The 11,405-nt window shown below is 49.0% G+C and overlaps 1 protein-coding gene across 1 annotated transcript; it reads right to left on the reverse strand.

Moving 5' to 3' along the window:
* Window positions 1-2,018: 2,018 nt before the first annotated feature.
* LOC101623453 (zinc finger protein 39-like) lies at window positions 2,019-10,947 on the reverse strand. Its single transcript, XM_012733539.1, has 8 exons — window positions 10,845-10,947; window positions 9,929-10,078; window positions 9,150-9,398; window positions 8,840-9,031; window positions 7,124-7,250; window positions 6,800-6,892; window positions 4,468-4,557; window positions 2,019-2,194 (listed from the first exon to the last, which is right to left on the reverse strand). The coding sequence occupies exons 4-8, from the start codon at window positions 8,852-8,854 to the stop codon at window positions 2,019-2,021; spliced, it is 501 nt and encodes a 166-aa protein (XP_012588993.1). The 5' UTR covers window positions 8,855-9,031; window positions 9,150-9,398; window positions 9,929-10,078; window positions 10,845-10,947.
* Between the last annotated feature and the right edge of the window lie 458 nt (window positions 10,948-11,405).

Below are 11,405 nucleotides of genomic sequence, written 5' to 3' on the forward strand. Positions count from 1 at the left end.
CAGTTCTGCATGCATAAATAAAAAAAAATTTTTTTTAAAGTATCTTTAGGAATTTTCATGAAAAAGTTTGAGTTTCTGTGTGGGGTATCAAGTTTCTCCACATAAACAACCACTGAGGAGACCATGCCTCCACTCAGTAAGTCTCTTCTATTATTCCGTCTTCTCCAATAACCATATAATTGAGTTCAGCCCTGACAGGATTTTGTGGCCATGGCAAAGTTCTTCTCTATCAGGCAATGAAGTCCTGAATCCCAAGCACTTCCTGTGTCCTCTCACTTCCTACTGCTGTCACCCTGCCCCAGCACTCCAGGGCCAGTGACCACAGAACACAAGGACAGCCTCTGTGGTGCTCACTTTAGACCATCCTTGCACACTGGCCCAGCCTCACTTCCCTCACCACCCAGTCCAGCCAAAGCCGGCTGAGTGAATCTCCACCAGGCCTGGACACAACTGACTACAGCTGCGTGGAGACAAACAAGAGCAGGCCACCTGGACCCACTCCACCCACAGCTGAGACGACGTAAGTCATTTCGGTAATTTGGCTTATTTCACTGGAAGTCAATCTGAAGACGTCTGGTGCCTACGGGGTGCTACGTTAGCAAATCGAAGACACGTGGACTGGTTTTGGGGCCCAGTATCAGGGGAAGGCTGAAAGACAGCTAGAAAATTGTGGAGGCTAAAAGAAAAACTGTCCCAAGTTGTGCCCAGGTGAAAACCGTGGCAACTACTGACTAGACCGCTGACTAGACTCGGCTGTCAGCGGGACGTACACAAGGCCCGGCGCCACACTGGCCATCTGAGCCAGGAAACTTTAACAGACAGAATGAACTAGGACGGCTGTGGTTGACAAGTGAAGGCAGAACTGTGAGGCGCAGAGAGTAGTTTCTTCCCCAGCAGCTGAGGGCAAGAGCATGAGGGGACCCCAGGAGAGCTGGAATTCAGACTGGAGGCTTGGCTGTCCCAGGAAAAGGGTTCTTGCCTCCATCAGAGGGAGGTCTGGCGCGGGGGCGCGTGACAGTTGTGCCACTCTGCCACAGCCCAAGCTGCGCGGAAGGACAAAGGTCAGCAATGTCCTAGCCTCGCCTGTCCCCATCTCCCCTTCACAGATGCTGACAAATGACGTTTTCTTCTGAGCCTTACAGTCACTTTCAAGGTCTTTAAATGAGGAATTAGAACTGGGACCGGCCAGAAAAGGGGGAACCATGGCCCTGGCACCACACAGCGGAGCAAACTGGTGGTCTCGAAATTCCCGAGTCACACACCATAGGGAGATGAGTTAAAAAGTACAGTTCTATTTTAAAGACTGACTAAGGCAAAATAGAACAGGTAAAACCCACCGGGTTGGAAAACTTGCAGCTTTCTCCTAAGCTGCTCAAGTAGATTCTTAAAGTATGAAATGACCTTAGGTAAAGACATTCTGGACCCAGCTACCAGCAAAATACAGCCTGACAGGTACCGCCGGAGACTCTGAAGTCTCGCGGAGGCCTTCTCTATTTTACTCTCAATCCCAGGTAAGGTGGGTCTGTTCAGACTGGGGGTGTGGCGTTCACCAAGTGGAGCTGATTATAATCCAACCTATCAGAAATCCAAAGTGATTTTTAAATGCGTTAAATGCTTTTGCAATAAAGTTTTTGAACACTGAAATGAGTCCTCAGGGCAAGAAGTTGGACTGAAGTTAACTACAGAATCAGGCTAAGTCCGGCAGGAAAGGGAGGGCGACTCTGGGTGCGGAATGGAGAACCCGGAAGACCTTCCCGAACCACCTCACCCAAACCCACGCCTGGCTCGCTGTGTGATTTCAGGGCATCTATGCGCGTCACGTTTCAGGGCTTCCTGCTCCTTCCCTGACGATGAATCTGTTCACATCAGTCACTGCATTACCATTTGTAGGTGAAACTTTTCATTCACATTGCCTAAGCCACATTACAGATTCTGGTGAGAAACTAGGAAATCTGTTGAGAATTGTTTAAAACAATGCTGTGTTCAAAATATATCAGGTTTTAATTGATTCTTCTTCTTCAAGGTGTCTGCAGCCAAAGCATTTTGCTTTTGTTGAACTGTTTCTTCCTCTTAGTTGATTTTCCTGTGAAATCACAGAATGACAGCACCACCCGGCCCTTCCAGCGCCAGCTTCCTGCCCCTGGCTGCAATGTCTCACGGTGCCACACCCAGACAGTGACCATGGTCACCCGCGCTGCAGAGATCAAGATGTATGGAAGCACGCAACAGAGAAAGTATTTATTTCTCATTCAGGAAAAGCAGAAATGGAAACATCTGCAATAACAATGCTGGCAAGCCCCTGCTACAGCTCCCCAACCTCATCTGTCTTAAGTCACGATGCCTTGGCCCTGTGGCTTCGAAGGCAAGCCAGGGAGTCCTTGCACTCCAGGGCCACAGGACATATGCCTGCAAACTCTGATGGTCGTCTGAGGCCTGGCTTAGAAGTGGTCCTGTTCACCTGTGTACAGTCTCCAGGCCAGAGTTCAAGTACAAGGTCACATGGCTAAGGGAGGCTGAGGAATGCAGAATGTTCAACAGAAAAATGAGTTTCTGTGAACACATAGCAAATATCTGTGACAAAGATCTACAGACCTGTGTGATTTCTCTCACATACAGTGCTGTCTTTTTTAAAGCTTACCCGACATTTCTTATGTTGACAGGCTGTCTCTCCTGTGTGGGTTCTCTGGTGTTTAGAAAGGGATGACTTGTAGTAGAACGTTTTCCTACATTCTTTACATTCATAAGGCTTCTCTCCTGTGTGACCCCTCTGATGAATAGTGAGGGCGGACTTCAAGGAGAAAGCCTTCTGACACTCTTTACACTCATAGGGCTTCTCTCCTGTGTGAATTCTCTGATGTACAGTGAGGGTTGACTTCCAGGAGAAAGTTTTTCCACATTCTTTACACTCATAGGGTCTCTCTCCCGTATGAGTTCTGTGATGGACAGTGAGTAATGACTTCCGGGAGAACAACTTCCTACATTCTTTACATTCAAATGGTTTCTTTCCTGTGTGGGTTATCTGATGCAGACGAAGAGCTGACATCCAGGAGAAGGTTTTTGAACATAACTTACATTCATATGGTTTCTCTCCTGTGTGAGTTCGCTGATGTTTGCTGAGGTAGGACTTATAGCAGAATGTTTTCCTGCAAACTTTACATGCATAGGGTTTTTGTCCACTGTGACTTCTCTGATGTACAATGAGATTTGCCTTCCGGGAGAAAGTTTTCCTACATTCTTTACATTCATAGGGTTTCTCTCCTGTGTGACTTCTTTGATGTTCTGTGAGAGCTGACAGCCAAGAGAAAGTTTTTGTACACAATTTACATTCATAGGGCTTATCTCCTGTGTGAGTGCTCTGATGTTTAGTGAGAGTTGATTTCATGTAGAATGTTTTCCTACATTCTTTACACTCATAGAGCTTCTCACCTGTGTGAATTCTTTCATGTTTAGTGAGGTCTGACTTCCAGGAGAAAGACTTCCTACATTCTTTACATTCATAGGGTTTCTCTCCTGTGTGAATTCTCTGGTGAGCAGTGAGGCCTGACTTCTGTGAGAATGTTTTTCTACAATCTTTACATTCATAGGGTTTCTCTCCTGTGTGAGTTCGCTGGTGTGCAGTGAGGTTTGACTTCTGAGAGAAAGTTTTCCTACAGTCTTTACACTCATAGGGTTTCTCTCCTGTGTGACTTCTCCGATGCCTAGTGAGGGCTGACTTGTAGTTGAATGTTTTTCTACAATCTTTACATTCATAGGGTCTCTCTCCTACAAGAGTTTCCTGGTGTCCCCTGAGGGTTGAGTTCTCAAAGGCTTTCTGACAGTCATAATCTTTCTCACCTGTGTGTATTTTCTGATGTTTAACGAGACTAGACATCTCATAGAACGTTTTCCCACATACCTCACAATCAGGAGTTTCCTCACCTAACTGAGTCCTCTGAAGCTCACTGAGGTGTAATTTGTCGTTGAAATAATCCCCATGCTGGCTACATTTATGACATTTACCTTCAAAAATTCTACAGAGATTCACCTGTGTTGGTTTCTCAAAAAAGGTCTTCTCCCATGTGTTACACCTACACTGAGTCTCCCCTAAGTGGGTTATATCTTGGGCAACGAGAGCTGATTCTTCACAGGTTCTCCCAGATTCGTCGTATTTACAGGCAGTCTCTCCCATGAGAGCCCTCCCATGGATAAAGAGTACCTCCTCCTTGCTGAAGGCTTTCCCTTGTCCACTGAATTCAAAAGGCTGCTGAAAAGGTCGAGTCACCTGATGGAGACCTGGGTGCTCAGTGAGTCTGAGGGGTTTCCCAGGAGTATTACAGCTCTCAGGATTCTCTTCAGGGAGGAACATGTTTTCATGTACATGAAGACCCTCAGGCATCATTCCTGGGTCATTTCCATTATTTATAATCAGATCTGGGATAGGGACTGAGCTCAAATTAAATATTTGTCCCAAGTCAGTGATCTCCTTACTTGATGTTCTGCAGTTGGTGACAAATTCCCACAGATGTCTGCCCTGATTTTCCCGATTGGTCTCAGTTGGTTCATCCAGAGTGTGGACATCTAATGTGAGATTAGAAAAAAAAAATCATATCTGTGAAGCACATCTAAACATTTCCTTTGAGATGCTGCTGCTGTAAATATCAACAAATTTCCTTCAATTTAGTACCATACGATTTTAAATAATTAGTAACTGGTATGGATTTGCTGATACATGATTTTAATCCTTAGTGAGTTATTATATTAATGTAGCCTAACATCAAATACTTTCTTTTTGCTACCTTTTTCCTTATCTGTTCATGAGCAAGTACCTGTCAATGCACTCAGATACACAAGTCGCAGTGCTCAGCAGAGACTCACACGCTGTCTGCGTCCCCTGCACGGTCTCTGCGTCCCCTGTTGCAATGACTCCCTTGTCCTGGAGCCCCACCTTTCTTTAACCCTGAAGCTATGGATATGGCATGATCTGCCTGGAGGAGCTACGTACCGGGTGTGGGGCGGTCCATTTCTGTTTCCTAAGGACACCAGGAGGACCAGGAGGTCAGGGGATGAGGATTCACGCATTTAGCTTTTAGTCTGTCCCCTCTGCGGGGCATGACTGTAGGCGCTGGGGGATTTCCCAAAGGCGCCATCAGCATCCCCATGCTATATAAAACCAGCATCTTACAAATCCCAACTGAACACTACACCACGGCTCCTCAACACATAACAGGCTCTCTCGTGGCAGCCCTTGGCGACTCCCCCAGGAGGTCAGCTGCTGAGACTCCAGCTGTGCCCACAGTCTTGGCAGAGCCTCTTTCCAGATCCCTGGGACCGAGGCCCCAGTGTCCTCACCCGCTTCTTGACTACAAATATTCATACTTAATAATTCATTGCTTGAAACTTTTGCCCTATATTTTCGAGTTCGGATGTCTCCCACGTAACCTGAAGCTGGAGCCTGATAGATGTTCCTCATTCTTCAGTATGTCGGTTTCTTCACTTTCAATGATTCTCACACAGAGAGAGGGCATGCCAACATGACCCTCTGCTCCCAAAAACTGAGGCGCCAACCTTGAACTCCATTCCGCTGCCCCAGGATCCACACCGCCTACTCCCGCTGCCCCCAACCACCACCCCCTCAGGGAGGGAAGCAACTGCTGGGTCCTCCTCAGAGGCAGGTGTCTCACGCTGTGTCCCAGGACCTTCACCCACTTCCTCAGCAAGTTCCCAGGTAACCCCTCTGACACTGCCGCCCCCACTCCCCGGCTGCACCTCCAACAGCGAGGCATACCCCACTCTTGGTTATACGCACACCAGAGTATAAAACAAGTACCTCAAGCCAAAGTTTTTTAGCAAATAAAAACACTTAGTAATCTCCATAAATGTACTTTCCTAGCACGTTTCCTACGATACCTTCATTCCTGTCCCTCATCCTGGCTAATCATTCTTTGCGGCTCTTCATTTCACAGCTTTAGGAATATGTTTCATTTTCCCCTCTCAATAGGATACAAAGTCTATAAAAAGTGCATTTCTTTTGCTTAGTGAGATAAGCCAGAAAGAAAAAGAAAAATACCAGATGGTTTTTTGCTCATAGCAGGAGTATAATGGAACAGGCGAGAATAAGAATAACGAACAGCCATATACCAGAGACATTTTGTGGGGGTGGAGTGGGGAATGGGATCAAAAACGGGCGGGTGGGGGGACGGAAGCGCACTGGACTATGGTGATGGCACATGGGTGACTTGGTGATGGGAAACCCATGGGGATTACAATTGAGATAAAAAAAAATGTACAAAATGATGTAAAAATAAACTATTATATATAAAAAATGGTAATAAATAAATAAGCAAAAAAAAAAAGTGCATTTTTTTTTATTACTGTGCTATGTCACAACTACAGAAAGGAGCAGTGGCCAAGAAGTCTCCCTGCTAGTAGGCTGGCAGAATAACCAGCTGTGTGAGTAAACGCTGGAGGGAAACATCAACAGGCTAGGAACAGAAATGGAAGGGACGGAGCATACAGTCCATCTGCCCATTCTGCTCCCCATGCTGTCTCTGGTGAATCCTCTCACCCCCACACCTCTGGCCTGTACCCCAGTTCTGTATGCATACATAAATAAACCTTAAAAAAAAAAGAAACTGAAAATATATACAGCAGGTAAAAAAAAAGTGGGGAATGTGAGCTAGCAAGAGCCACGCCGGGGACTGAATACTTAAGTCTGACACGTGCAGCCTCGGGTGTGTCTGGACTTGGGGAAACAGAACATGCCCAGCACCCATAGCTCTGGGCCCTCTCCCAGCTCCCTGCCGCTCAGGCATTGACTGACCTGACAGCCTCTGGTTTGGGGGTCCTTCCACAGTGCACGGGTCTGCTCCTTGCTCCAACCTGATGATCACCTCGGGCTTAGCAATGCAACGCCCTGGTGATGAGAATGAACAGGTCTTTTGCCAAACTGGTAAGTTTCATGGACTGTGAAGAATAAGAGCTTATCTTTACAGGTTATTCAATAAAAGGCTAACTTGGATCTTTGGTTAGAGACATGAATTCCACATTCTTTTGTGGACATCTGAACCCTAAATAGCATGTATTTCACATAATCACCAAAGAAAAGAAAGTCTACACTGGCCAGTTACTATGGAGTTTGGCTCACCCAGGGACGCCAGGTTCCCATAGGTCTCCAGCATCACGTCCCTGTAGACGGTCCTCTGAACATCGTCCAGGGCCTGCCACTCCTCAGAGGTGAAGCTCACAGCCACGTCCTCAAAGGTCACCATACCCTAAAATGACACATTTCTCAATTCAAATCACCTGCTTGGGTCAGAAAACAGGGTCTGAGAGTTTGTTGTCTTGTGTGAGAAATACACCATTAACAGTGAAGAACTTTTAAAAGATCATGTCAGGAAAAAGGAAATCTCAGCATTTATAATCTTTTGCCATACTGCATCCCACTTCCTTATCTGTGGAGAAAAACCTATGACCATTCACTTAAAGAGTGGCACCTGTAAAAATACCCTATGATTTGTATAACTCAGAAAAGCATTTAGGAGATTCTCCTTAATACAGTACCTGCAGGGCCCCCTGGTGGCACAGGGGTTATGTCTCGCGCCAGTAGCTAACACCAGCCACAGCCACAGCAGCCTGAGTCCAATCCCTACCAGGGAGTGAGCCACCGGGCCCCGTAGATCACACTTGTGTCCCTGCTGCTCCCCTCAGCAGTGGATTTTAGATTTTATTAAAGAAGTAAAAAGCAACAGCAGTATTTATTATATGAGGTTGCTCCAAGGAGGCAGGAGTTAAGAAATGCCCGTGTTGAGGTTTGAATCACTGGCTGGGAGGAATTAATACTTTATGTAAGGACAGAACCAGGATGTGGCTTTTATTTTGGACTTCCTGAGCTTACTCCTTGGGCACTAATGGAAGCAATTACACAGCGCTGGGCCACTGGTGGAAAGGGTGGTAAGGAGCCCCAGCTGGATGGAGCAGCCAGGTCTACAACCCGAGGGCTGACTCGGGCAGGGAGACGTGCACTGCTAAGATGGGCCCAGGTTTCAACACCAGGTGAGCTGTGCAGGAGCACAAGAAACAAGAATTCAGGGAAACAGGGAAGAAATCAAAAGAGATTGCGACAAAGCTAATAGCCAGAGAATGTCCAGGACAGGACCACGACCACAGCGTCACACGTGGCAGGACACTACATTGAAACAGAGCAGAGAACAGTCGCTGACCAGACTCTAACCAAGGGCAGAGGTGAGCTGTATGAGAAGTGGAAGCAGACTCCATTTCATCTCCGTGGGATGGTGGAAGAGCAAAACAGCAGCGGAAGCACTGCCAGGAAAAACACCCTAGAAGAGTCTGCTGTGCACCTGCATGTACAGGCCCGCTAACACTCGGTCCTCTAGTGTCCCACGTGTGAGTCAAGTCAGGAGGTCCAGGGCCACACACTCCGGCAACTCCGGAGAAACCTCACCCAGGGGGCACTGGCATCAGAGAACCATCACCACCACGCAAGGCCGTGTGTACTGATTTCCAGACTGTGATGAGACACTGTCCTGGGATCTGCGTGGTCAGCAGAGACGCTGCCTCCCACTGGTGTGCCTGAGAACACAGCCTGCAGCCGTCCAGGTGCCCGCTCTGTCCAGGTAACAGGGTGTCTTATCTTTGGAGCCCGCTCTTGGGTAGACAGAGACAATAGGCGCTCTGCCTGGATGCCTGGGAGGTGATGGCCTGCCTGCTCTACACACCACCTTAATATTTATGTAAATATCCATGAAAAGGAATGTCTCCTACTTTTATTTTTCATTTGAATTTATAAAACCTCATAGAGTGCAACATAAAGAAAGCTGAAGGAAAAAAATCATTGGCTCACCACTGACTTAGTCATTGTCTCCTGATCTTAGAAGCACTGAAGACTGCGGAAGCTGAGCTGGGAGCGAAGGTGAATGGAGCCGCATCCGCGGGAGCTGCTTGCTCCGAGGTGCTCGAGGGCAAAGCGCAGCACACATCAGCGAGGAGAGAAGAGGCTTCTGAGAGGCAGTGATGGTCTTTACACTTTCAGAGGCTGCAGGAAAGGACCCACAAGAACAGTAATGGGTAGATCTTAAACTTAGCCTTAACATGATGATGTATGAACATGTGACGCTAAGAACAAATTTAAAATTTTGAAAGAATGTACTTACAAAATATCTGTGGCCCCAGAGGTTAGAGAAAAGTTCCACATTTTTGGTTGTATGCTGTCCCTATACAGGCTCCCCAAAATTCGCTTCCCTGGACTTGCTTCCTCGTGACGGCTTCTCCAGCAACGAGTGGGTACTGCCATCTGGCTCGCTTTAACCGAAGGGACATCAGCAGATGATGTACAGCATGGAAAGCACTTTTGTCCCTGGGGTCAGCGTGCTGGGGCCGCTGTCATCTTGTGAGGACACCTGCTGTTGGGGGCACATGGCTTAGGCAAGAGCCAAAACAAATCAACAAAGTTGTTCTCAAAAACAAACAAAAACAACCAACAAGAAACGAGTGTGGGTTACACAGCAGCAAGTGGTTCGTGTTAGCCAGAGTTCCAACAGCCTGAGGTAGGCTGGCAGAATACTGCAAGTTACTTTCATCTTCCTATAAGGCACAGATACCCTGACAAGCCCTCCTGAACTAGGAAGAACAGTCAGTAAAGAGGGAGGTCCAACATCATCTTTACATACCAGCTTACACAGCAGATTAGTTCCCAGAGAGGTCAGATTCTGGAAAGAATGAGCGTGAAGAAATTGTGTGTTTGGAGGGAATGAGATGCCCCTCCACCCGGGGGGGGCCCTTAGCGCCTTCCAGCAAGTCATGTTTTCTAGGTGTTTGCCTACCCTCTCCAGAAACTTGATCCAAACTTCAAATACCACCATCTTTCACAGCTTGTGGAGGAGATGGCATTGCCCAAACCGTGCTCAGTCTGAGCGGAAACTGCAGTACTTACTTAGCTTTGCTAAGGTAGGATCTCCTCTCCGTGAGCCTCTGCCTCTGCCGCAGTGCTAGATAGAGGGATCAGGCTTGAGGGTTTCCCCTTCATGCAGGTTCTTCTTCACACGCCTGTGCTGCCTTTCCAGGCTTCCTCACAGCTAACTACCTGTCAAAAGAAAGCAGGACCATCACCCAGAGGCCAAATGGGGCCCTCCTAGAATTCAAGGTCCCTGGAAACCAGGTCTTGTAGAAGTTTCCAAAATGAAACTGAGGGTGGAAGACAGGTACCCAGCGCAGGAAGGGGCCTTCATACACACTCCAGCAGACAGTCCAAGAAACCCCACAAATACAACCTCGCGCTAGGCTAGGAGTAGGCGTCCCAAGGATTTCACCTGGAATCCGGGCATCTTACTAGTCAGTAACATTTCGTCTTACAGATGCCCAACCGTGAGATACACAGGTCGATCACCTCGCCCAGCCGGATTCCCGGCAGAGCAGAACTCAAAAGCAGACCAGGGTTTCTCCCTGCAGAAGCATCCCACCCTGCCGGGCATCCCAACGTAGGGCTCCAGCAGCCAGACCCAGAAGCTTCGGAAAGCACACCCGGCCGCCTCCTGCCGTCTTCCCTGAGGGGGCTTCAATGACGCACTCGAGCGCTGGCCCTGCCCGGTGGGGCCGAGGCCCTCGTGGGGCGGCCCGGGCCCTCGGCTCACACCGCACTCGCGTTCAGGAGCCGGACACCAGCCTCCGGCTCTCCCTTCTCACGCGCCCAGAGGCACTCGGGCCCCGCGTTTACCCCCCTTTCCACCTGGGCCCCAAGGCCCAGGCCTCCCCCACCCGCACCAGCACTCACCTCCCTCCCCCTTCCCGCGCCCGCTTGTCTCGACTGCCTGGGCTCCCGGCGCTCCCACGTCTGCAAGCACACCACCCACCTCGCCGCTTCTTCCCGGCGGTCTCCGAGCGCCCAGGCTGCACCCCCGCCCCCGACACACCTTCAGGATTTAACCCTGAGGAGCCTGAGCCCCCGCCGCGTAAAGGCCGCGCCAAATATGGCGGAAGAGGGGGCGGGTCGCGCCTGCGCAGAAGATGCCGTCTCAGCCCGCCTCGCAGGAAGCCACGGCAGCGCGGACTACATTTCCCACAAGCCTCTGCACCGGGGCCGTCACGATTCTTGGAGGAGCGTCCGGGCGTCTTAAAACGCGTCGAATTCCGGGCAGAGGTAGGTGCGCAGGTACACTGCGATTTCCAGGTGAAGTGTGAACCTGCCTCAAGTAGCATAAAAGGCTGGGACCAGAACAGAGGAGCTTCTCAGACTCACTTGCCTGAATCACTGCACACCTCCAAGTTCAAGGGGAAGGCGTCTTTCCCAGGCTAGTTCTGAGACTCGGGTTTGAGCAGTTTTCTGCATTTGAACAAAGGATTGATGAAGGCATTCAGCTGACCTCCCCTTGACGCGGGGCCTCGGGACCCACTTATCAGAAGTGAGGGTTCTT

Source organism: Condylura cristata, unplaced genomic scaffold (genome assembly GCF_000260355.1).
Source record: "Condylura cristata isolate star-nosed mole 26May11 unplaced genomic scaffold, ConCri1.0 scaffold00041, whole genome shotgun sequence".
NCBI lineage: Eukaryota > Metazoa > Chordata > Mammalia > Eulipotyphla > Talpidae > Condylura > Condylura cristata.

What these genes read in the sequence shown, in the direction of transcription:
- LOC101623453 (XM_012733539.1), bottom strand. An exon ending in CCCAAACCAGAGGCTGTCAG is followed by an intron (nt 4,558 to 6,799) that starts GTCAGTCAATGC and finishes ATCTCACATTAG; the next exon opens with ATGTCCACACTCTGGATGAA. An exon ending in CACCAACTGCAGAACATCAA is followed by an intron (nt 2,195 to 4,467) that starts GTAAGGAGATCA and finishes TGATCTCTGCAG; the next exon opens with CGCGGGTGACCATGGTCACT.